Source organism: Schistocerca gregaria, chromosome 4 (assembly GCF_023897955.1).
Source record: "Schistocerca gregaria isolate iqSchGreg1 chromosome 4, iqSchGreg1.2, whole genome shotgun sequence".
In the NCBI taxonomy this organism is placed as follows: Eukaryota; Metazoa; Arthropoda; class Insecta; order Orthoptera; family Acrididae; genus Schistocerca; species Schistocerca gregaria.
Window position 1 is genome coordinate 417192058 of NC_064923.1, and position 26160 is coordinate 417218217.

At 38.3% G+C, this 26160-nt stretch overlaps 1 protein-coding gene across 3 annotated transcripts in view; it reads left to right on the forward strand.

The window, feature by feature from the left end:
• The window catches only part of LOC126266861 (CREB-regulated transcription coactivator 1-like), a 674669-nt gene that overhangs the window by 221142 nt on the left and 427367 nt on the right, over window positions 1-26160 (forward strand). For all 3 annotated transcript variants that reach the window (XR_007548939.1, XM_049971482.1, XM_049971483.1), the window contains one exon: window positions 6440-6625. Coding sequence is in view for 2 of the 3 variants with exons in the window: in XM_049971482.1 (XP_049827439.1) it covers window positions 6440-6625 (186 nt within the window). In the remaining variant the exon portion in view is untranslated. The remainder of the gene's footprint in view (window positions 1-6439; window positions 6626-26160) is intronic.

Consider the following 26160-nt stretch of genomic DNA (forward strand, 5'->3'; position numbering starts at 1 on the left):
CACTACTTTAGTGTTTACAATATTATTTTAAATTATACTGTACATTAGTGTGGTTTTATGTTGAAAAAGAATTTATAATCACCCCTATATCTTTTAATAAATAAGACTGTAATGTGTGAAGATCACACAATCGTAATGCAGGTCATGAAAGCGTCTGCTTGATTTTCATAGTTTTAAATTCTGTTTCATTAGAGTACTATGATAAAGTGTACGGGATCTTTGTAACAGCTACTAAAAACGACACAAAGATATAACAGATATTTACAAGTTATTTTAAGGAAATTACATACTGTCATATTTACACCTATTATGAATGATGACGTATATAGTTTAATTAACAAATTTCTGTAAAATAAGTAATCTTCCTAGTGTAAGAACATTCAAAACATCAACCCTACATATAAGAGCTTAGCAGCAACTGCTCAAAAGTAACATGCTCAAAATGTAATAAATTTTACGGCAATTTCATGCAGTCACAGGAGCAAAGACTTACATGGCAAAAGATATTATTAAAAAATCATCCCTAAAGTAAGTTCCAATCCGCCTAGGATAACTTGGGAAATGACTTGTTCTTACGTAAATTCATAAGTGATACTAATGAATCTAATGTGTGATGCCTCTGTTTTACATACTTGAAAATGACCTAAGGTCAAAATGGTACAATTGGACATCAAATAAATAGAATATCAGCTGAAGGCATCATGAAATGATTTAAAAAAATGATAGTTGTGTGTTTCTCGTACATGAGCAAAGTCAACTTGATGGCAGTAGTGCTATTGTTACAGGTTTAGGATATGACTAAAACAGAAATAGTAGGCTGGAGCTTAACTGCGATATGCTGCACGCTGTACACTCACTTGCATGGTTGCAACACAGCCCCTCACCTGAAATTTTAATGTCTGGTTGTGGTTGTTACAGTATGAGATGAACATGTATGAACTACTGGAAAGCCAGAATCTCTATGTATGTAACAATGAAGCCTGCAGGTGCAGTGACTGTGTATTGTAGTTTTTTTCTGGTTCCATTGTGTGAATGGCTAGTTACTTCGCTTTACGTGGAAGCATTTTATTGTCATCCTTCAGCTGTGTGACGAAGGAGTATATAAGACGGATTTTCTGCTTTACATGCCATGTACCAGAGAATCACTATATTAACCCCTGTTGGTTGATTTGTAGAGACAATATATTAAAAACAAAGATTCCAAGACTTACCAAGCGGGAAAGTGCTGGTAGAGAGGCACAATGAATAAAACACACACACACACACACACACACACACACACACACACACACACACAGAATTTTGAGCTTTCGCAACCGGCGGCTGCTTCGTCAGGAAAGAGGGAAGGAAAAGGAAAGATGAAACAATGTGGGTTTCAAGGGAGAAGGTAAGGAGTCATTCCAATCCCGGGAGCAGAAAGACTTACCTTAGGGGGAAAAAAGGATAGGTATATACACGCACACGCACATGCACATATATATATCCATCCATACATACACAGACACAAGCAGACATATTTAAAGGCAAAGAGTATGCGCAGAGGCGGAAGTGTGGAGGCAAAGATGATGTTGAATGACAGGTGAGGTATGAGTGGCAGTAACTTGAAATTAGCAGAGATTGAGGCCTGTGGATAACGAGAAGAGAAGATAAACTGAAGGGCAAGTTCCCATCTCCGGAGTTCGGATAGGTTGGTGTTGGTAGGAAGTATCCAGATAACTTGGACGGTGTAACACTGTGCCAAGATGTGCTGGCCGTGCACCAAGGCATGTTTAGCCACAGGGTGATCCTCATTACCAACAAACACTGTCTGCCTGTGTCCATTCATGCGAATGGACAGCTTGTTGCTGGTCATTCCCACATAGAAAGAGTCACAGTGTAGGCAGGTCAGTTGGTAAATCACATGGGTGCTTTCACACGTGACTCTGCCTTTGATCGTGTACACCTTCCGGGTTACAGGACTGGAGTAGGTGGTGGTGGAGGGTGCATAGGACAGGTTTTACACCGGGGGCGGTTGCAAGGGTAGGAGCCAGAGGGTAGGGAAGGTGATTTGGGGATTTCATAGGGATGAACCAAGAGGTTACGAAGGTTAGGTGGACGGCGGAAAGACACTCTTGGTGGAGTGGGGAGGATTTCATGAAGGATGGATCTCATTTCGGGGCAGGATTTTAGGAAGTCGTATCCCTGCTGGAGAGCCACATTCAGAGTCTGATCCAGTCCCGGGAAGTATCCTGTCACAAGTGGGGCACTTTTGGGGTTCTTCTGTGAGAGGTTCTGGGTTTGAGGGGATGAGGAAGTGGCTCTGGTTATCTGCTTCTGTACCAGGTCGGGAGGGTAGTTGTGGGATGCGAAAGCTGTTTTCAGGTTGTTGGTGTAATGGTCCAGGGATTCAGGACTGGAACAGATTCGTTTGCCACGAAGGCCTAGGCTGTAGGGAAGGGACCGTTTGATATGGAATGGGTGGCAGCTGTCATAATGGAGGTACTGTTGCTTGTTGGTGGGTTTGATGTGGACAGATGTGTGAAGCTGGCCATTGGACAGATGGAGTTAAACATGGGATTTGGAGTAGGACCAGGTGAATCTGATGGAACCAAAGGAGTTGAGGTTTGAAAGGAAATTCTGGAGTTGTCCTTCACTGTGAGTCCAGATCATGAAGATGTCATCAATAAATCTGTACCAAACTTTGGGTAACCAAGAAGGCTTCCTCTAAGCGACCCATAAATAGGCTGGCATACGAGGGGGCCATCCTCGTACCCATGGCTGTTCCCTTTAATTGTTGGTATGTCTGGCCTTCAAAAGTGAAGAAGTTGTGGGTCAGGATGGAGCTGGCTAAGGTGATGAGGAAAGAGGTTTTAGGTAGGGTGGCATGTTATCGGCATGAAAGGAAGTGCTCCATTGCAGCGAGGCCCTGGACGTGTGGGATATTTGTGTATAGGGAAGTGGCATCAATGGTTACAAGGATGGTTTCCGGGGGTAACAGTCTGGGTATGGATTCCAGGCGTTCGAGAAAGTGGTTGGTGTCTTTGATGAAGGATGGAAGACTGCATGTAATGGGTTGAAGGTGTTGATCTACGTAGGCAGAGATACGTTCTGTGGGGGCTTGGTAACCAGCTACAATGGGGCGGCCAGGATGTTTCGGTTTGTGAATTTTAGGAAGTAGGTAGAATGTAGGAGTGTGAGGTTTCGGTGGAGTCAGGAGTTTGATGGAGTCAGGTGAAAGGTTTTGTAGGGGGCCAAAGTTTCTGAGGATTCCTTGAAGCTCCGCCTGGACATCAGGAATGGGATTACATTGACAAACTTTGTATGTAGAGTTGTCTGAAAGCTGACGCAGTCCCTCAGCCACATACTCCCGACGATCAAGTACCACGGTCGTGGGACCCTTGTCAGCCGGAAGAATGATGATGGATCGGTCAGCTTTCAGATCACGGATAGCCTGGGCTTCGGCTGTGGTGATGTTGGGAGTAGGATTAAGGTTCTTCAAGAAAGGTTGAGAGGCAAGGCTGGAAGTGAGAAATTCCTGGGAGGTTTGGAGAGGGTGATTTTGAGGAAGAGGAGGTGGGTCCCGCTGTGATGGAGGATGGAACTGTTCCAGGCAGGGTTCAATTTGGATAGTGTCTTGGGGAGTTTGATCATTAGGAGTGTGATCAGGATTATTTTTCTTCGTGGCAAAGTGATATTTCGAGCAGAGACTACAAGTGTAGGACAGTACAATGTCATCCGCGAACCTCAAAGTTTTTATTTCCTCTCCATGAATTTTAATACCTACTCCGAATTTTTCTTTTGTTTCCTTTACTGCTTGTTCAATATACAGACTGAATAACATCGGGGACAGGCTACAACCCTGTCTCCCTCCCTCCCTTCCCAACCACTGCTTCCCTTTCCGACTCTTATAACTGCCATCTGGTTTCTGTACAAATTGTAAATAGCCTTTCGCTCCCTGTATTTGACCCCTGCCACCTTCAGAATTTGAAAGAGAGTGTTCCAGTTAACATTGTCAAAAGCTTTCTCTAAATCTACAAATGCTAGAAATGTAGGTTTGCCTTTTCTTAATCTTTCTTCTAAGATAAGTCGTAAAGTTAGTATTGCCTCACGTGTTCCAACATTTCTACAGAATCCAAACTGATCTTCCCCGAGGCCCGCTTCTACCAGTTTTTCCATTCGTCTGTAAAGAATTCGCGTTTAGTATTTTGCAGCTGTGACTGATAGTTCGGTAATTTTCACGTCTGTCAACACCTGCTTTCTTTGGGATTGGAATTATTATATTCTTTTTGAAGTCTGAGGGTATTTCGCCTGTCTCGTACATCTTGCTCACCAGATGGTAGAGTTTTGTCATGACTGGCTCTCCCAAGGCCGTCAGTAGTTCCAATGGACAGTTGTCTACTCACGGGGCTTTGTTTCGACTCAAGTCTTTCAGTGCCCAGTCAAACTCTTCACGCAGTATCTTATCTCCCATTTCGTCTTCATCTACATCCTCAACCATTTCCATAATATCATCCTCAAGTACATCGCCCATGTATAAACCCTCTATATACTCCTTCCACCTTTCCGCCTTCCCTTCTTTGCTTAGAACTGGGTTTCCATCTGAGCTCTTGATATTCATACAAGTGGTTCTCTTATCTCCAAAGGTCTCTTCAATTTTCCTGTAGGCAGTATCTGTCTTACCCCTAGTGAGATAAGCCTCTACATCCTTACATTTGTCCTCTAACCATCCCTGCTTAGCCATTTTGCACTTCCTGTCGATCTCATTTTTGAGACGTTTGTATTCCTTTTTGCCTGCTTCGTTTACTGTGTTTTTATATTTTCTCCTTTCATCAGTTAAATTCAATATTTCCTCTGTTACCCAAGGATTTCTATTAGCCCTCGTCCTTTTACCAACTTGATCATCTGCTGCCTTCACTACTTCATCCCTCAAAGCTACCCATTCTTCTTCTACTGTATTTCTTTCCCCCATTCCTGTCAATTGTTCCCTTATGCTCTCCTTGAAACACTCTACAACCTCTGGTTCTTCAGTCTATCCAGGTCCCATCTCCTTAATTTAGCACCTTTAAGTAGTTTCTTCAGTTTTAATCTACAGTTCATAACCAATAGATTGTGGTCAGAGTCCACATCTGCCCCTGTAAATGTCTTACAATTTAAAAATTGATTCCTAAATCTCTGTCTCGCCATTATGTAATCTATCTGATACCTTTTAGTATCTTCAGGGTTCTTCCATGTATACAACCTTCTTTTATGATTCTTGAACCAAGTATTAGCTACGATTAAGTTATGCTCTGTGCAAAATTCTATCAGGCGGCTTCCTCTTTCATTTCTTCCCCCCAATCCATATTCACCTATTATGTTTCCTTCTCTCCCTTTTCCTACACTTGAATTCCAGTTACCCATGACTATTAAATTTTCGTCTCCCTTCACTATCTGAATAATTTCTTTTATTTCATCATACATTTTATCAATTTCTTCATCATCTGCAGAGCTAGTTGGCATATAATCTTGTACTACTGTAGTAGGCGTGGGCTTTGTGTCTATCTTGGCCACAATAATGCGTTCACTATGCTGTTTGTAGTAGCTTACCCGCACTCCTATTTTTTTTATTCGTTGTTAAACCTACTCCTGCATTACCTCTACTTGATTTTGTATTTATAACCCTGTTTTCACCTGACCAGAAGTCTTGTTCCTCCTGCCATCGAACTTCACTAATTCCCACTATATCTAACTTTAACCTATCCATTTCCCTTTTTAAATTTTCTAACCTACCTGCCCGATTGAGGGATCTGACATTCCACGCTCCAATCCATAGAACACCAGCTTTCTTTCTCCTGATAACGACGTCCTCTTGAGTAGTCCCCGCCCGGAGATCCGAATGGAGGACTATTTTACTTCTGGAATATTTTACCCAAGACGACGCCATCATCATTTAATCATACAGTAAAGCTGCATGCCCTCGGGAAAAATTGCGGCTTTAGTTTCCCCTTGCTTTCAGCCGTTCGCAGTACCAGCACAGCAAGGCCGTTTTGGTTATTGTTACAAGGTCAGATCAGTCAATCATCCAGACTGTTGCCCCTGCAACTACTGAAAAGGCTACTGTCCCTCTTCAGGAACCACACGTTTGTCTGGCCTCTCAACAGATACCCCTCCATTGTGGTTGCACCTACGGTACGGTCATCTGTATCGCTGAGGCACTGTACGAAAGTAAAAGTGACACACTAATTTTTAATACTGACAGATCCTTGTCAGGGAGGGCTGAGTGATAAGGTGGGGAAGGTTATGAGGGAAAGGCAGGCGACTTGGTCCCCAGGAGGATAGCGAGGACAAATGTAGACAAAGAAATATGATAAATAGTTGTGATATTACTTTTAGAAACTTTCGATAAAGATTAAAATATTTCTTCCATTATGAGCTCCACAACAGTAAATAGTAAGACAACGCTTGTTGCTTGTTAATATAGGGTGCAAATGTTTACCGAAGTGCAAGCCCGGGAGACACTAGCCATAGTGGGCCTCAGAGTCCAGTATCGCCTGCCAGCTCACCAGGAATTGGGCCCAGCACCAGCCCTTTCCTTGACCACAACAGCTATGGCTTCACGCAAGCTCAGGCAAATGCATTGCAGCAGCACTTCGAGCAATTCAGTATGGTGAGTAAACATTCATTGCAAATTTGTTACTTTTTATTGACATTCTGCAGGTGGATGGAAATTTACACTGATAAAACATAATATAATTCTCTTATCGCTGTTGGTTGGTAATTATTCTCTCTTAATTATTTCCTGTGATATGGACAGTCGTTCAGAAAGTAAGTAGAGTGGTTGAGATAAATCAACAGTGTGTGCCCCACCACCCAAATTGATCTTTCTTTTATATTAAATTAACTGACAAAAAGGTGGAACAGCCAGAAAGGGAGGGAGAAACAAAATGTAACTTTACAGATTGAGAGGATGTGTGATGTTACTTCAGTGATGTCAAAGTGAGACAAATTTAAAGATAAATTGGCAGTATGAGCATGTTTATCAGTATGATGATGCCCTTCTGGCCTATATACACGCACTGATTCAGTTGGAAAGGGTGTCATAAAGACTTCATATCATCTTCCGAAGCAAGCTGCTTGACAACTTTTGTAATTGGTTATTGATGTCCTGGATACTAGCACTGGGACAGAGTTTACTTCCCAGCTGCTCCTGCATGTTATATCGGGGATAGATCAGGGGATTTTGGTGGCACGTGATTACCTCAACATCACATTGACTGTTCATGGAGAAATGTGCCCTTTTGAAGTGGGGCACAACAATACTGTCGCATGAGAGGGAACACATGGGGATGCAAGGTGTCTGTGACATATCTTTGTGCTGTCAGAGTGCCCCCAGTCACTACCAGCAGTGATTGGAAGTCATACCTGATGGCTTCCCACACCTTGGTACTAGGAGTAGCACCACTGTCTCTCCCCAAAACATTGGAAGAATGGGACCTCTCCCCAGGTTTCCATCACACTCGCTGATGATGGTTATCCTAGGTAGTAAAGAATTGCATTTCATCGGAGAATGCAGTGGGATGCCATTCATCGGCAACCCATTCTGCCTAGTTATGGCATCATTCCAAACATGGCCGTTTGTAGTGTATTGTTAGCAGGAGCATGCCTGGGACAGTAGTTCCCCAGACCGGCAGCTGTAGCCTCAGACCGGTGGTGCGGGCTGACACATACAGTTTCAGGGAACTGACTGTTTGTTTCCAGATAGCAGGTGAAACATGAATCTGTCACAGTATGCATGATGTCCAAAACAATGACTGCCCCTTATGGTAGTCATGGTCGACCTGAATCTTGATGACGAATATGTCTGCTCCCATGTTTCCATGCAGTCCAATTTGGGTCCAATATTACAGTCGAATGCCTCACAAACCTGAGTATGGCATGATTCAACTAACCAGCCAAATGGAGATCCACAATCACACACTTGTCAAGGGCTGATAAAGCTGTCTCATATGAGTATTTGGCATCTGTGCCCTTCACAGTATTTGCATAACATCTGACATTATTGAAGCCCCTTACATGCCATACCGGGCATAGTAACAACACTAAACACAAACAGCATTAATGCATTCTCGTGATCATTCTGCTTGTGACAGAGAATTAGTTCATAGCTGCTGATGGTGTGTACGTGTATGGAGATAAATTGACATGTGGCCCTGTCTTCTGGGTATTTCACTTTTTTGTCAGGCAGTGAATTTTACAACATTTGATGACAAAAATTAGCTTTTATCAGAAATTATTTATATGGAAATAAGATAAATAAGACTTAATATGTATTCATATAATGCTGTGGTGTGATAATCCAAAGTGGTATGATAAAACAAATAGTTATTTGAGCAGGAGAGACAAAGTATTAGCAAAGCTTTTTTAACATTTGAATACTCCTTTCACTGGTTCCAAAATATATCAAACAAGAGTGACCAGTTCCAACTAGTGGTGTGAATACATATGATAGGTTTTAGAGTGTAACACATATAATGTCAGCTATATTGTGTGTAATGCATGTCCACCTGCCATTATTGCTGAACAGAGGAACCACATTGGTGGTTCAGTTCTTGAGTTGATGAGTTTTGCCTTATAAACTTTTGATTGAAAATCTATAAATTATACTAAAAATAGTTTTTTAGCTGTGCATGTTGTGCGTACAGAAGTGAATATCAATCATATCATCAAACTGTTGTTGAATTTGAATTAAAAATGCTTGAGTATGTTGTCAGATGCAAATGTGAACAGTGTTAACCCTTTGACTGTGGCTGACTGCTACAGCAGTTCAGTGGTGCCATTTCCCAGGTGCTGCCAACTGCTTTAGAAGTTCTGAGACGTTCCCTTGCTTATTTTTTAGCTGTGCTTGAATATATCCGCTTCTGTTTGTTTGCAGCGCTACTGGCGGACACTCGCCACATCTTTTTGTTTGTTCTAATTGCAACAGTTGTTTCAATATGAGGAACATGACTGCATTTGAAGTCGATGTCACCACTTTTGGGCGGGTCCTCACAGCACTTGAACAAGTAATTTGCTTTACACACAACAGATGATGCTACTGTGATTTCTGCCGAACTGTAGTTTTGCCCTTTACTGCAAGACACTGTTCTTGGTTCAGACATCAGTCAGGTGTTATTTGCTTGTGTTCGCATAGTGAATTTACTTATTTTGATTGCATGTAAAAAGCTCCTCACCTCCGAAGAGAGATACAGATGTTGATGGAGAGTGACTCTGAAGAATCACTGAGCTTATCACTAGACAGCGATTCATATGAAGAAGATACTCTTATTAATAGTTTACAATCTACCGACACTGTTGATTCTCATCTCATCTCCATCTGTTATTACTAGTGCTATCAACGTACCACAAATCTGAAATGCCTGGGACTTCAAGAGGAGATATGAAGAGTGGTGATCTGAAAATGAAACAGTGTGTGGTAATAGATTACAATAAATTAATGGGATTAGTCGTCCGAAGTGGTATGCAAATAAAAACAGTGGAAAGTACACGGAAGTCATCTGAGTGCTGCAGAAAATTGTTTACCTTATTTTGGACATTGCAATTTTCAATGCTTTTGCTTATACTGGAAATATGGGCCGAAATGAAGTGGGAAAAGTTTCACCTCAGTGTAATTAGAGAAACTTTTGTATCTTTTTACATTGATTGCAGGTGGTGCTAAACGTCAAGAGTATCCTACAAGACTAAGCGTGTCAACACATTTACCAGATCAGAGGGAAAGTACAAGACATGTGTAGTTTGTGCTCGAAATGGTGTTAGGAAACAAACTATGTTGTGCTGTAAGGAATGCAATGTAACTCTTTGTGCTTATCCTGCATCAAAACTTATCACAAACAATTTCAGCAATAAAAAACTGTTAAACCTTATTTTGAGAGAATGTAGACATAATCACTATTGTAAATGACTTTAAATTCACCTCACACAAAAATGAAGTTTAAATTTGTAAATAAATACCCCCTAGTTCTTGCAAAGCCAGTCCAAAGATCAGAACCAAATAGAAAGCTAAAAAACAGCGAGCATGTTGGAATCATTGTGCAAGGTGAGCTCGCCAGAAGCATTCCGCACCTAGCGCACGGTGATGGCACAACAATGCAGCACACGAGATATGACCACAAGTGTTGCACAAAGCAGTCAAAGGGTTAAACCAAGGCACTGTCAACAGATGATCTAATTTGCTTTATCCAGTTGTATACCTTGTTACCCCCACTTCAGGCTGCCGCACCACCACCACCACAACCACAACCACCAGTATGTGCCTGCAAGTGTTATACAGTGGCCAGCTGTGGAAGCACACTGGTGCAAATATGCAATAATTTACGCGCATGGTCCTCCGATTTTTGAGGTCGTACCTGTTGCTGTGGTTCATAAGGCTTCACTAGATGCAAAATTTCTCCAGCCTCTGTGACAATGCTGTCAATAGAAGGTAGCTGACAGCATGATCTGTTTCCATTTGATACACAGCTTGTGTACACATGAGTACATGTTGCAATGATGCTACTGTGGGAAGAAATACTTCAGTAGACAATAAGAGCTGTCAAAGAGAGACTTGAGGAACACATGTGCCCAACAAGACTGCTCCAACCCAACAAACCAGCCGTTGTAGATCATGTACTCACATGTAAAAATGTTACACAGTAAGCTGAAACAAAAATGACAGCATTGTCAAGGAGGCTCTGAAAGACAATCCTCCAGAACCGTCAATAAGTGGGCCAATGTGTACATTATTACCAAGGTGTGAGAGCCAACTGTGCTGGTGTATTTCACACCTTAGGGTATAAAATTTATTTCTCCTACTGCTTTCCAGTAGTTCACAAATAGAGGATATTTCATACCAGCCCAGTTCTTACTACCAGGTGCTGGGATCACGTGGTACAGAATTGGAGGGTAACAGTTATATGCGTGTGGACCTAAGTACCTTAGATCCCCTGATGATGGCATCTCATTTTGCCACTTAAATGTCATGCCACTTTGAAATGCACGTCTTAGGTGATAGCTGAGAATTTTTCCTGCCTAGACATCTGCACAGAAAGACTTGTCTGCTGTAGAATTTTGTAAACTGAATGCTAAAAGTTGTTTTTGACCTAAATCTAAAATATCACCATAAATTATCCTATTTTAGTAAGTACTATGGTGCAGGTCTGAAGAAACACAATTCAAAGAAAACACATAATAACTCTCACATGCACAAAGAACAAAGCAAAAGCAACGTGCATGGTTTTTAAATTGATTAGTGTGTAATACTAGTTGGGTCATCTCATGACTACAGTTTCCCACGTGACTATAATGGATTTTGATAAAATTTCGTATAAACAATCGCACAAATTCCCAGTTATCATTGGTTAAATTTCACAGTCATTCTTTCAATACTTCCGAAGATAAGTCATTTGTTTCACCCCATAGCACAGCTATCAATAATGCACCCGTGAGTTTTATGCAGCATTCAGACATGTCATCTCTGATAATATTTTATTGAGAGAAACAAAACTAGGTCATAATGTACAACTCTTTTTCTCTCTCTAAAGTGAAAAAGAAAAAAATCCTGAGCAATTTGAAACAAAGTCGGCCAAAAAAATACACACTAAAAAAAAAAAAAGAGTTAAGTTTAGCTTTTTATATCTCCAGAAGTAATTGCAGGGTACTTCCGAAACTTTGCACATAATAACTGACCAACACAAGGGCTTAGGTATAAAATTTATTTCTCCTACTGCTTTCCAATAGTTTACAATTGGGCCCATATTCTTATGGTACTAATCTTTTATTACGTTATATAGTTGTTTAGTAGTCTCAGAGGAACACAAGATCAGAAGTCGTGATGACTAGAAAGTGAGATCAAGTCTGAATCACTCAGAAAAACTTAAAAAACGGTGTGTCTTCTGTCATGACTCATCGCAATATACTGCTAAAATTACAGAATCAAACTTGTTATAAACTTCACAGTTTAACTCTGTATTACCAAGGCAATGGAGTTCATGGTGTTAAATTGTTGCAAAACAGCTGCAGCACACATCACATAAACATCCTGCAGGTTTCACACCACTGTCACTTTGTGGAAATTTTGATGGAGTTTAACCTCTTCTGGTTCCTTTAAAAGTGAGAAAACCGGCTATCCCACCACCGTAGTGGTCACTTCGTATAGCTGTGCCCACAGCAGCCACAGGGGATTTTCTTTATCACAGGTTCCCAAACCTGATCGGGTTTCTTTACACAGGATCCCGAGCTAATGATACATTTCTGGAAGAGTTTGAGGCCAGAGCTAGAAGAGGTTTCTCTTAGGATCCTAAGCTTGTATTTACTTCAGGATACTTGAATTTTCACATGTTTATTAATTAACTGTAGAATGTCATGAGGAGAATCATACTGCTGGCCAGATGATGTCACTGATGGGTTTGTTTGGGAAGAAATTTTGATAAGACAGAACCCAAAATTGCACTTTTCAAATGTGATTACGTCAAATTATTTGCTCTACAAAAAGAGGAAACTAGTCCCCTATTCTGTTTACAAAAATAATTTTGTAGAGCTGAATTCTGTAGATAGCTAAAAAAAATAATTAAAAAACTACTTTCTTGCGGTTTTCTGATGCAAGCTCATTTCCTGATTATGCAGGCCTTTTGATATTATTTTCCACAGAGAGCAAGGAACAACTGTAAAACATAGCAAAATATGTCAGATTTTTAATTGGAGTACCAGCTGAATATGGGCTCATTTTTAATGAACCTCTACCTTCTCATTCTTTTTTAGGGCCTTAAATGTTCTCTCTGCAAAACTAATTATAATTTCTAGATGGTTTAGGACATGATCTTTTTAATGAAAATGGTTTAAAAGAGTTGCAGAAGACAACTTTTTTTTATAAAAGTTGGTCAAAATAGCCATTTTTGGCATTTTTAGAAAACTTTGCCCTTAATTTGTAAACTATTGGAAAGCTGTTGGAGAATGAAATTTTGTCTTATAAGCCCTTGTATTGATATGTTAGTAAGTGCAAAGTGTCAGGTGTATCTTGCAATTATTTCCGGACATAGAAAAAGCTAACTTCACTTTTTTTGAGTGTCTATTTTTTAGTCGGACTCTGCTTCAAATATTACATATGCCAATTGCTTATGAAATCCTTTTTTTTACTATTTAATTTAAGAAAACATTGAAAGTCATACAAGATGATACAATTTTGTTTCTTTCAAGAAAATATTGCTAGAAATATTATGTCTCAAACTTAGCAAAAAAAAAAAAACACACACACACACACACACACACACACACACACACACACACACACACACACACACACACATTATGAACATTACTCAACTACACATTAACATTACATATCGCTTGTGAATGTCAAAATACACAAATTATCCAATATGGTGTCTAACAATGACTGTTTCATTGCACGCACTTCCTACATATCCTCTCGTCGTCCTGTCTCGTAACAAAGTCCCCTCACATTCAGATTTTCCTACTTTTCTTTGCTTGCCATGGAGCAACTCATTTTAAGTCACAGAATAAATGTTTCGCTTGCACAGGCGAATCACACCACCTCTTGATATATCTTCACTTGAAACCAATAACAGTAGAAAGGCAGTTGAACCGACCACTCTCTTCCGGCAGCTAGTACGGGCCAACGGATGTTATACTGTTTGCGCATGGGGTCAAACAAATGACTATATCTCTGCAAGTATTAAACTGGTGAAAGTAAAACTTGACCAGTGTTCATTGGGAACATATGCAAAATGTTCACACAAAATTTCAGCAAAATCTGTGATGGTCATGTGGGAACTTTTTCTGAAATTAAATGACTTAACATGAAATGACCCTGTCATGAAAACAGACAGACCATCAGAAGGGTTACGTTAGCAGCTTCTCTTGAGATATTATTATTTCTATATTATTGCCTCTAATTTGCTGCTGCTTTGGTTACTAGGTGTAAAATTAACATTTGTTATTTTTAGAGAATAATGTGTAATTTTCCTTCTTTAATGCTTCCAGGGAGTGGTAAGTACCAAAATGAGTCTATTTTTATTCCCGTGTGGTGTCACACTGTAAATAGCCAGTTAATTGCAGAACTGTTCTGGTTGTAAAGAAACTTAATAACAGATTTGTCAAAAATTCTTTTGAGAAAAGTTGTCAGTGTGTCTCTGTGTTGGATCGAGATCAGAGGAAAATATCTCCAGTTGTTGTAAGCATTATTGCTGTGAAGATGTGTGCTTACATTTACAAATATTTTTAATAGTTTCCGCAGACTGAGAAGAACAACAGACTAATCTGAATGGATATTTAGCTAGCAGTTATTGCATCCAATTTTACATTGTGTTTTATTTTACTTTAAATCAAATGATGTACAATCTTTCTTAATTTCATGTGGCTGTTATTTTATACTTGGCATGTCTTTTAAGCAATTAATTGAGTAATATTGGAGTTAAACAAATAAAAACTTCCTGCATTGAGTGTGTCAGATATAGCCGTATTCTTCACTATAATAAGGGAATGAAGTTATAATTAATTATGGTATGCTGTAAATAGTAGTCCCTAACTGCATTCTTTCAAACACATTTCTAAAATTTTCCTGTTGCACACTCAACATTTCTGGGGGGAGGAGAAAAATAAACTTTCCGAATTTTACAAAGATTATTTGTTTAAAATATTTAAATCTGTGTAAAACATTTCAAAATTGATACCCATAATTCCCTTTTGGCAACCTGCAAGGATTGGTGCCAGCTTGTTCACAGCTTAGTGGAGTCTAGTAGCAGCTGGAGTGCAGAACTGCAGGTGATTCTTTCTCCATCACCAAGCTATTGCATGAGTTATTCCTCTCTCTTTCTTTTAGCCAGATTTGTATTGTTGTGTACAGAGTAGTGAAAATTTGCAGTCAAATGAAGACCTTTTTTCTCATAATTATTTCTTTTTAAAAAAAATTCTTGTGTTTTGTGTTATGCAGATGATCTGTCTTTTTGACATAAAGCCAGAAATGTATCCAAACACAAAGCCAGAAATATTTGTTAACTGTTTTGAGGAATATGATAATGATAAGACATATCAGTAATTGTCAGATTGGTGAGATCACTAAAGAAATACTACTAAACCTCATGTACCCAAGCTCTACAGTTCATTCACTTTCTATAGGATGTCTTGCTCAAAATCCTCATTAGAGTGAAGCATAGAGAACTGAAAATAATATGCCAGCAGAGCATTTTTTTAAAAATTGGAAATCAGAACTGAATGTGCTCTCAGCCATCCTGTCTAGTCATCTTTTTTTATGTCCATAGGGAATATATTTTTTGAAACATTATACGAAGTTTGTGCATTTGTTTACACATTTGTATACCTTGGGCCTGTCTTTTTTCTTCAGTGAGGTCTAGCAAATAAGTAGATTCAATAACAAATTATGTTTGTAAACCATTAAAAAAATTAAAACTCTATTTCTCTTTGTTGTAGTTTGCTATATGTTACTTCATCCATCTAAATTGAGTAACTTCAGCTCCTGCATTCACTCATATTTGCACTCTTTGTCACCAAGGGATTTCATGGCTTTCTTAAAGCTGTTGAGAAAGGCATAAACTGAATATCTGTTTGCATAAGTATGTCTCGTGAATTTTTCCGGGGTTTGCAAATTATGTACTTCAGTAAAAAGTTGTAAATTGGTTTCTCTTCCTGTGATTCAGCATTCTTTCACTCCTGACATTTCATGTACATCTACAAATTCATTCTACATAATTGCAATGAAAGTGTTTAAAGTATTATTAGTATAGATGTAGACTGAGTTAGCAGCTTGCAAAATAGATCGTGACCACATATTAGTGACTGACTGATTTTGTTAAGTTATAGTTTTATGAACACTGAATATGAATACATCGCTTTGCCTGCCTATGAAAGAAGGGAATTAGAACAACTGATGTTCACATTTGCTTATATATGCCACCTAACTGAAAAAATGTATTTTATCATTGTTGCACATGACACATTAAACATGTCATAACCAATTTATGCTTCAGTTTGTATGGAAACAACAATGTGTTTGCTGTTCTGTCAGCATTTAATTGCTAATTCACTCATCTTTCTTAACCAGCATTAATCTGAAGGTGATATGAACTATATTTTTACATAGGATTTATATGCCACTCATAAATAGGAAATACTGAGAGACCATGTGTTACATGAAGATAAATCTAGTGAAGTAGATGACAGTTTCCTAGAAAACCAAATGAAATGAATGTAGAAAGTCAGTTGGCAGTTATCATCAGTAACAGCAGCAGTGATGAAGAGTCTACTGAACCGTTTGCAGTGGATCCAATACAAACTTAAAGTAACTAGTATACTACCTGTAAAGATAGGATTATGTGACCACCATCAAATAAGGAGAGGTATGGGCACATCTTATGTACCAGTAAATGTCTGTAAACACAGTTTGGATATGTGGATCTGGGGAACCACATTGTCATTAATATTGAATGTTAACAGCCCATAAATTAATGTGTTCTTTGTGGTGATTTCTAAGATATAGTTGGAGCCTAGAGATTGGATATATCTTAAGACCATTGGTCACAGCACCTGGTGAAGACTATTTTAGCTGTGGCAATATTGTACAGGAAGATAGAATAGTCAGCTGAATGTACTATAGTCAACTCGAAAACGAATTAGAGACTATTTTCATGCTAGTCTATCGTGGGCAGATCTCTTCATCTGTGGGTGAATGCTGTAACCAAAATATACTTGAACATGTATACTGTACAGAAGCCTTGGTTTTCCTCTATGACTTTTATTTTTCCACACTTGCCTTTGTTACCAAATTAACTGTTCCTGAATGCCCCAAGATGCACCCTACACCCCCCAAACCCCTGTCTTTAAAAAGAAAAATAATTGAGTAATACCACAAAATTTCTTTTTCCCCAGTCTGATTCAGCACATCATTAGCTACCCGTATACCCATCTCACTTTCAACATTTCGAAAGTTTCCATTTTGTACTTGTTTGTATTATTCACTATTTGCTTTGCAGTCTCATATGAGGCTCCACTTGAGAGAAATATTTTCACAAATTTTCTAACAAACAATTCATCCTGCACTTTCCATTGTTGCATTTATATATTCACAGAAGTCACCATTTTTGCCAAGTTACTGTCTGAGGTAGGGTAATAGTCCACTATCAGTTGAGACCAAGGAAACTGCTTTCAAAACATTATGAAGCAGCTTAGGGCATGTCACAGTTTAAATGCAACAGCTGATGCATCAAAGGTTTGACATTGAGAGTAGTCATAGCCCTGTAAAGGAACATCAGTTAGACAGCCTCGTGAATTGTCTCTCATGGTGCTATGCGTACTGAAATTACGGAAACGAGAAAAACCACACATTGCTCTCATAATACCGGTATGCATAAAGTCATGAGAGAAGATACACTAAGCTCTTAAAGTGATTTTTTGATTGTATAGTCATTCTGTTGGTGGTGTAAAATATTTGACACGCGGATTATTCTGTTCTAACTGTAATGTGTGCTAAGGCACTTCATAACTGCTAGAACATCATTGTCTCAGTCAAAATAAATTGGTTCTTCCATTGCCATTTAATAGATCACATTCCTACTTACAAATGAAAAGCACACAATTACAGGTGACCTACAGTATTAGTTTATGTGGCTTATTGATTTTTGGCTTAAAAGGTCATTATCAGACTATAACTGACTGCTATGATCAAAGTGGATACTGTGCTGTTCAGCATCTTTTAAGAAATATTTCCTATGGAGAGCGAGATGCAAAAACATAAAAATTACTATCTTTGACAGTGAAGTAAACATATAATTGAAAACATTAATGATAAGCAGTAAGTAAAGGAAACACATCAGAAAACATTGAAGACTAAACATTGAAATATTATGTATTGTGGTGTACAGTTGATGGTACAAAAGGTGGCACTGGCTTAAATTTGTATTGCTTACCACATTACACAAGAGCCAGTCACGTTTTAGTGTATACAGTACAGCCCATAAAAGTAAAGGACATGTATAATTGTGAATGTAATTGATAAATAAATCTTATTGTCACAGAGCATGAAGCACACAACCTGGATTTGGGACTTCAAGTTGTGAGGTGGAGTAATGTTGGGGACAACAGTAAAGAATTTCTAAATATTGCAACACATGGAGCCACTGTATAAAGCATTTGAGCTTAGATTAACACAGAAAATCACCTCATACCAAGCATAACTCAGAAATCTGTATTATATAAACATTAATCCCACATTATGTTACTGTCAAGTGGAATCTACTTTAACTGGTAAAAATTCACCAATCAAAGTCACCTCCAAATGTAATCTTTAGTCTGCGATTTACTGATGTGACAGAACAATGCTTTACTTTTGTGCAAATATGAAATGAAATAATAAAGAAGTCATTACTAATATGTAAATATGTGGTTATGCCATTCCCACACTGCTGTAACCATTCTTCCTAAACATGCATCCCAAATGCTGAAATGGAGGTTGTAGATGGTTATTGTTAGAAATAATCTCTGCCTTGTATACTAATGTTAATATTTAGTCCACAAACCACCATATAGTGTATTGCATAGGGTACCTAGTGCCACTATTAGTCATATCCTTTCCTGATCTACTTGCAAAAAGAGCGAGGTAAAAATGACTATTTATACACCTCTGTACGAGTGCTAATTTCTCACATTTGTCTTTGCAGACCTTACGCAAAGTACAAACCTCTGCAGTAGAATCATTCTGCAGTAAACTGCAAATGCCCATTCTGTAATTTTCTCGATAGTGTTTCACAGAAAGAAGGTAGTTTCCCACCCAGAGATTTCTATTTGAGTCCCTGAAGCTTCTCCCCAATACTAGTGCGTTGATCAAACCTTTCTTTAACAAATATAGCAGCCTGCCTCTGAATTGCTTTGATGTCTTCTCTCAATCCAACCTGACTAGGATCCCAAACCCTTGACCAATACTCAAGATTACCCCCTAGATATTTAATCAATGTGACCACGCCAAGCAGCATATCACTAGTAGTGCATTCAAAGGTCACAGGAGTGTTCTTGCTATGCATCTATATTGACTTACTATTTCTACATTTAGAGCAAGCTACCATTCATAACAACAAATAGAAACTGTCTTAGTCATCCTGTAGGCTCTCACAGTCACACAGTGAGGACACTCTCATACACTTGAACATCATCTGCAGACTTTTGTTATAGCACACTTCCATGGGGCACTCCTGACAATATCCTTGTCTCTCATGAATATTTGATGTCCAGGACAGTATTCTGGTTTCTATTATGTGAGAGGTCTTGAAGCCACTGGCATATTTGGGAACATATTTTGTATGCTTGGACCTTCGTTAGCTGTCTCCTGTGGGTTACTGGGTCAAATGCTTTCCAGAAATCTAGGAGTATGGAATCTGCCATTTACTCTTCATCCTTGCTTTTCAGGATATCAACTGAGAGAAAGACAAGTAGTGTGTCACAAGAGTGTTGCTTTCCAAATCCATGCTGATTTATGTACGATATATTTACTGTCTCAATGAGATATATTACATTCGAACCTAGAATATGTTCAAGTGTTCTGCAACATCAGTATGCAGTTTTGCAGCCCCAATCTTTTAACCTTTTTCAACCCGAGAGTACAACAATCCCTGCTTCCTCAGCGTTTTCCAAAATTTTGTTATGAAACCACAGTGGGTCTTTTCCAGTCTTAATCCACTTGCTTGGCACATACTTCTCTGTACCACAATTCACAATAAATTTAAACTATGCACATAATTCTTATGCATCCATAATACTGGAACTAAATGATGGTCCATTTATTTTTTAAATAGAATACCAACAACTGCATATCCACTCTTTCTGTCAGAAATACTCTTGTAGCCTTCTCAACACATTTTTTAAGAAAAAAACCGTGGTGTCATGATGATCACTATACTGCCACTATTGAGAAGTTCGGGTCTGTTGCTTCTACATCTGTTCTCTGAAAACCACCGCGAAGTGCATGGCGAAGGGGATGTCCCATTGACCGGTTATTACAGTTCTTTTGCTTTCCATTCATGTCTGGAGTGCTGGGAGAATGATTGTTTAAGTACCTGTGTTTGTGTTATAATTATTTTAATCATTTCTTCACAATCCTTACATGGGTGATACGTAGGTAGTAGTATATTCGTAGTCCTAATTTAAACCCAGTTCTTGAAACTTTGTTGGTATACTTTCTCAGGATAGTTTATGTGTATCTTTAAGTGTCTGCAAGTTTATTTTCTTCAGTATCTCTGTATATGTTCAGTATCCTGTGTTAATCCTATTTGGTGCGAGTCCCACACTCTTGAACAGTGTTCTAGAACTGGTCACTGGAGTGATTTGTAAGGAATCTCCTTTGTAGACCGATTGTACCTCCATAGTATTTTATCAGTTAAACTGAAGTCTATCACCTGCTTTACCCATGACTGAACCTAAGTGAGCATTCCATTCCATTTCATATTCCTCGAGGTATTTGTATGAATTGGCCGATTCCAGCTGTGAGTCTTTGATATTATAATCATAGAATACTAGGTTTATTCCATTTTGTAAAGTGCAAAATTTTGTATTTTTGAATATTTAAAGCAAGTTGCCTGTCTTTGAAGCACTTTCAAATCTCACCATGATTTGACTGGATGTATATGCAGTTTCTTTCAGACAGAAGTTCATTTTATGTAACTGCACCTATAAAAAGTCTGCGGCTACTATTAAAATTGTCTGCAAGGTCATTAATATAAAACATCAACAGCAATGCTAGCTTGGGGAGCACTTGGAAGTTACTTCTACATCTGAAGAAGATTCTATTCCGGGATAACATACTGCACCTTGCCTACCGAAAAGCCCTCAGTCTGGTCACATAATTCACATGATACCAAATACAATCATACTTTTGACAATAAGAATAGGTGTGGTACTTGGTCAAATGATTTTCATAAATCAAGAAATACTGTATCTACCTGCCTGCCTTGATCCAATACTTTCTGTATATCATGTGCCAAAAGTGCAAATTGGATTTCACATGATCCATGTTTTTGGAATCCGTGGAGATACTTTATTATTTTTTAGCTCAGAATACATTCTAAGTTTCTACAACAAATCAATGTCAAGAATATTGGATGGTAGTTTTGGGGATCACTTCTACCACCTTCTTGTAGGTGGGTATGACCTATGCTTTTTTTTCTCAAGAACTGGGCACTGTCTTTTGTTCAAGTGATTTATCGTAGATTATAATTAGTTGAGGGGTTAACTCAGCTGTAAATTCAGTATAGAACCTGATAGTGATTCCATTGGGCCCTGGAGCTTTGTTCAGTTTTAACGATTTCAGTTGTTTCTCAACACCACTGATACTAATACTTATTTGACTCATCTTTTCGGTGGTAGGTGGATTAAATTTGGCCAATTCTCCTAGGTTTCCCTTGGTAAAGGAACATTTGAAAATGAAGTTAAGAGCTTAAGCTTTTTCTATGCTACTCTCAATTTCAGTTCCTGTCTCATTCACTAGGGACTGGACACTAACTTTGTTGCTACTAATAGTTATAACATATGATCGGAATTTCTATAGGTTTTGTGAAAGATCATTTGGCAATACTGTGCAGTGGTAGTCACCAAGGCTTCATGCCTTACTCTCTTGTCAGACAAACGTGTGTTATTTAACTTTGGCCCATGCTTTGTTTTACGTGTATTAGGGAGTAGTTTTGATGGTTTAGAAGTTTCTTTACAGTGACTGTATAACATGAAGAGTCCCTCCAATATGAACTGTTCTACTGCATACATATCTATCCAGTGCATGGTAACTATTCTTTTAAGCTTGAGCCAGAGTTACTCTGCATGTTCCTGACCTGTGCTGAAAGTTGAGGTGTGACACTACTGAGTTTTTATCTAATTTACTGAACATATATATCTTTCCGCTTGTTTTAGTTGTCCTTTGTACTTCAGTAATCATTGTTACCACACCCACATCATGATCACTGATACCAGTCCTGATATGGAAATCCTCAAAGATATAAGATCTATTTGTTGCCATTAGATCCAAGGTGTTTCCATCATGGTGGCATTCCAATTATCTGTTCTAGGTGGTTTCCAGAGAAGGCATTTAGTAAAGTTTCACAGCATGTCTTTTCACTTCCACCAATAACAAACTGTAATTTTCCCAATTAATTGTTGGCTGATTAAAGTCTCTACCAGTGATCACAGTGTGATTGGGGAACTTAAGTATGAGTGAACTGAGGTTTTCACTAAAGTCTGGAGGGCGATGGGAACCAGTTATCATTTTCTGCCCACCTCTTATACTGAGTATTGCCCAAATAATTTCACAAGCAGCTTCAGTTTCTATCTTGGTGGATTCGTGTTTTTTGTCTACTGTGACGGATATATCTCACCTATTTCGCATTTGCCTATACTTTCGATATATATTTAAGGGGAGTTCGAACGGTAAAATTTTTTTTTTCACATTATCGGGTTTTAATCTCATTATAAAATTTAAAATTTTCTGATAAAACTGACATACATATTACTTATAAATTCATATTGAAAGTATTTTATTTCATATTTTTAATCTACACCAGTTGAAAATGCTAAAATTTTTACGTGCGTTACTTCAAGATCTAATACAGTTCGTAATTTTTTATATATAATGCTGTGTTATTAAGATTAAATTACGTTTTTGCATTGGTAGCACTGTCAAAAACACTATTGTATCATTTCATAGTATAAACATGTGTCATATGTCGAAGTGCTAACATTTTTCTGAGGAAAAGTGATGAATAATTGGTAAATCTCTCAAAAAGTAAAGTATAATGTCAAAACAAGTGTTTTTAAGAAACATGTGTTTCATGGTAATAGATTTTCGAATAAAGGGAAACATTGTGTTCAACATGTGGTGTGTGAAGTTACAGACAATGATGTACAGGCAAACTATCAGTATCTAGAGAAACACCCATTAGTGCTTCGAAGATTAAAATAAAACGTTGCGATACGCAGTTTTCTTAAAACAAAAGTGATGTAAATAGTAGGTTAGGTTATATTCTGGTAGATTTAAGCATCCTGACAGGGATGTTAGGTGACTGTGTGTGTTGTATTATATGTGGAGGGCCAGTTAGTATACTTGATGACAGTGAGGTATCAAATGGACTTCCCAGGAAACTTATCATTAATTGTTCCAGTTGTAAATATACTCATTCATTTTGGAATTCTGATGAGTATAAAAATAATTATATTGAAGAAAATGTTTGGTGGTTTATCGATTGAGAGCTATTGGCAAAGAACACACTGCAGCAGAAACAATGTGTGCCGTGATGAATATGCCACGCCCGCCTTGTAAAATCGACAAGTCTGCAGGATTTATTGGAGCTGCTGTGGAATCTGTTGCATGTGAGTCAATGAAGGATGCTGCAAACGAAGCTGTTGAAATAAATGATGGAATGAGTGATATACCAGTAGCTTTTAATGGCTCTTGGCAGAAGTGCGGCAACAGTTGTAAGAATTCTGTTTCTATGATGATCAGTGTGGATACTGGAAAGGTAACAGATTTCCAGATTTTAACCAAACACTGTTAGAAGTGTAATTCAGGGAATGAAGAAGGGCATATCTGTGACAGAAATTATGAAGGAACAAGTGGTGGTATGGAGGCCTCTGCAGCTATTCAAAGTTTTAATCAATCTGTGAAAGAAAGGGGAGTGTGTTAGTTCTTAGGTGATTGGAGCTCGAAAGCATATAACAGTGTAGTAGATGCTCAGCTTTGTGCTGAGAAGATTATCACAAACCTGGAATGTTTTGGTCATGTCCAGAAGAGGAGGGGCACCAGGTTGAGGTAGTTGAAGCAAAGCTCGAGAGACAAGAAACTTTCTGATGGTAAAACCAAAAGAGGCAGGCTGACAGACAAAATGATTGGTGAACTACAGCAGTGTTATGGGATGGCCATTAGAATTAATACTGAGGATTTGTTGAAAATGAAGCAGGCAGTATGGGTTACCTTTTTCCACAGACTGTCAACTGATGAAAAACAAGTACACCATCTTTGCCCTCCTGGGCCTGATTCATGGTGCAATTACCGCAATGCCCGGTACTGAAACTGTTCATACAGCCATTACCATCACATCCCAGCAGCAGTCATGGATATCATGGATATCATGAAACCTGGCAAATCCTGAATTGCTGAAGAAGTGTCTGTATGGCCAGTCTCAAAATCCCAATGAGTGGTTCAGTAATCTTATATGGACTCTATTACCACAAAATGTTTTTGTTGGAATGAAGACACTTGAACAGATGGACAAGGTTCGTATTGATAAAGCAGAGTATGCAGCACAGATGGTTACTAAGGAGTCCAGAAAGAAGAAAAAACTTAGAAAAAGATAAAGGGGATGATATACAATATGGCTCAGGATGCTTCTGAGTGACTAAAAATAAAAAAAATAAGCATATATTGAGTTACAGTCTTCTGAAACTTTATAAGCTGTTCCTGAAAATTTACATTTTCTGTTGCATTTTTCTCAAAATCTCAAAAACCACTTTGAGTAGAGTATTCAAATTTTCAGGGAGTAATAACATGCATATCCTGAGTCTACTGAACTAAAAGAACATAATGTTATGTATAATTAAAATTATTTAGGATAACTTACAAAAAAGTAATCAAAATTTCAACTGTGTAATTGAAAGATCGTATTTCCAAAAGCAGTTGCTGAAATGCAATTGTTGTAAAACGTTTCTTGTAGTTGCCATTTTCGCAGTAGCTGTGTATAAATTACAGTTCTTTCAAAGAAAATGCCTGTTTTTGCATGTTGCACATCAAAATTTTTATTTTTATTTATGCACCCAGACGCGTTTGCCTTTTTTACAAGGCATCTTCAGTGGGTGCCCTGAAATATTACATGATTTGCCTATTTTTACACATGGGCTATAGATTTAAAAACAGTTTCTTAATATATATTTATATAATAGAAAGAAACATTCCACATGGGAAAAATATATTAAAAACAAAGATTCCATGACTTACCAAGTGGGAAAGTGCTGGTAGATAGGCACAATAAAAAAGACACACAAACACACACATAAAATTTCGAGCTTTCGCAACCCATGGTTGCTTCGTCAGGAAAGAGGGAAGGAGAGGGAAAGATGAAAGGATGTGGGTTTTAAGAGAGAGGGTAAGGAGTGATTCCAATCCCGGGAGCGGAAAGACTTACCTTGGGGGGGGGGGGGGGGGGGAAGGAAGGACATGTACACACACATACACACACACACACACACACACACACACACACACACACACACACACACACACGCGCGCGAGTGTATACCTGTCCTTTTTTTCCCCCCAAGGTAAGTCTTTCCGCTCCCGGGATTGGAATGACTCCTTACCCTCTCCCTTAAAACCCACATCCTTTCAGCTTTCCCTCTCCTTTCCTCTTTCCTGACGAAGCAACCGTGGGTTGTTAAAGCTCGAAATTTTGTGTGTGTGTGTGTGTGTGTGTGTGTGTGTGTGTGTGTGTGTGTGTGTGTTTCTTTTTATTGTGCCTGCAAACTGCTTTTTCTCATCTGTCAACCAGGTGGACATCTTACAGTTCACTGTTTATGTTACACATTGCTATAACTGCCATCTTTTTATACCAACATTCTCAGTTTTCTGCATTCAACTGTTTTATGAATATATCTCTGTGTGTGTGAAAATTATTTGTTTTATTTTTATTACTATTTTTATTCATTTATTTATTCTTGAAAATAATACTTATTATTATTATTATTATTATTATTATTATTATTATTATATTTTCCTGTATATACTTATGAGAAGAATCAGATGTGTAATCATTTGTTGGGATTTCTGTATATTATATGATCAATCAGTGTAAACAGTGACTTGTTACTCATATTTATTTAGTCATTTAGTGGTTGTTTCTTTTCAGCCTTTGTTTTGTATGTATGATAATTTTCCTGTAAGCTTAGGAGATGTCTTCCATTATTTATTCTAATTAATTTCATATCATTTTCTCTTATAGTAGGTTTGTGGTTATTTTCTCGCAAAAGTTGAGGCACATCCATATTTCCGTGCTCTGATATGTCCTTTGTACCAGGTGTCAAATGTTCTGCTGGTTTGTCCTATATACCTTCCATCACATGTATTGCACTGTAGTTGGTATATTCCTGCTTTTTGGTAGATATCTGTTGTTGTTG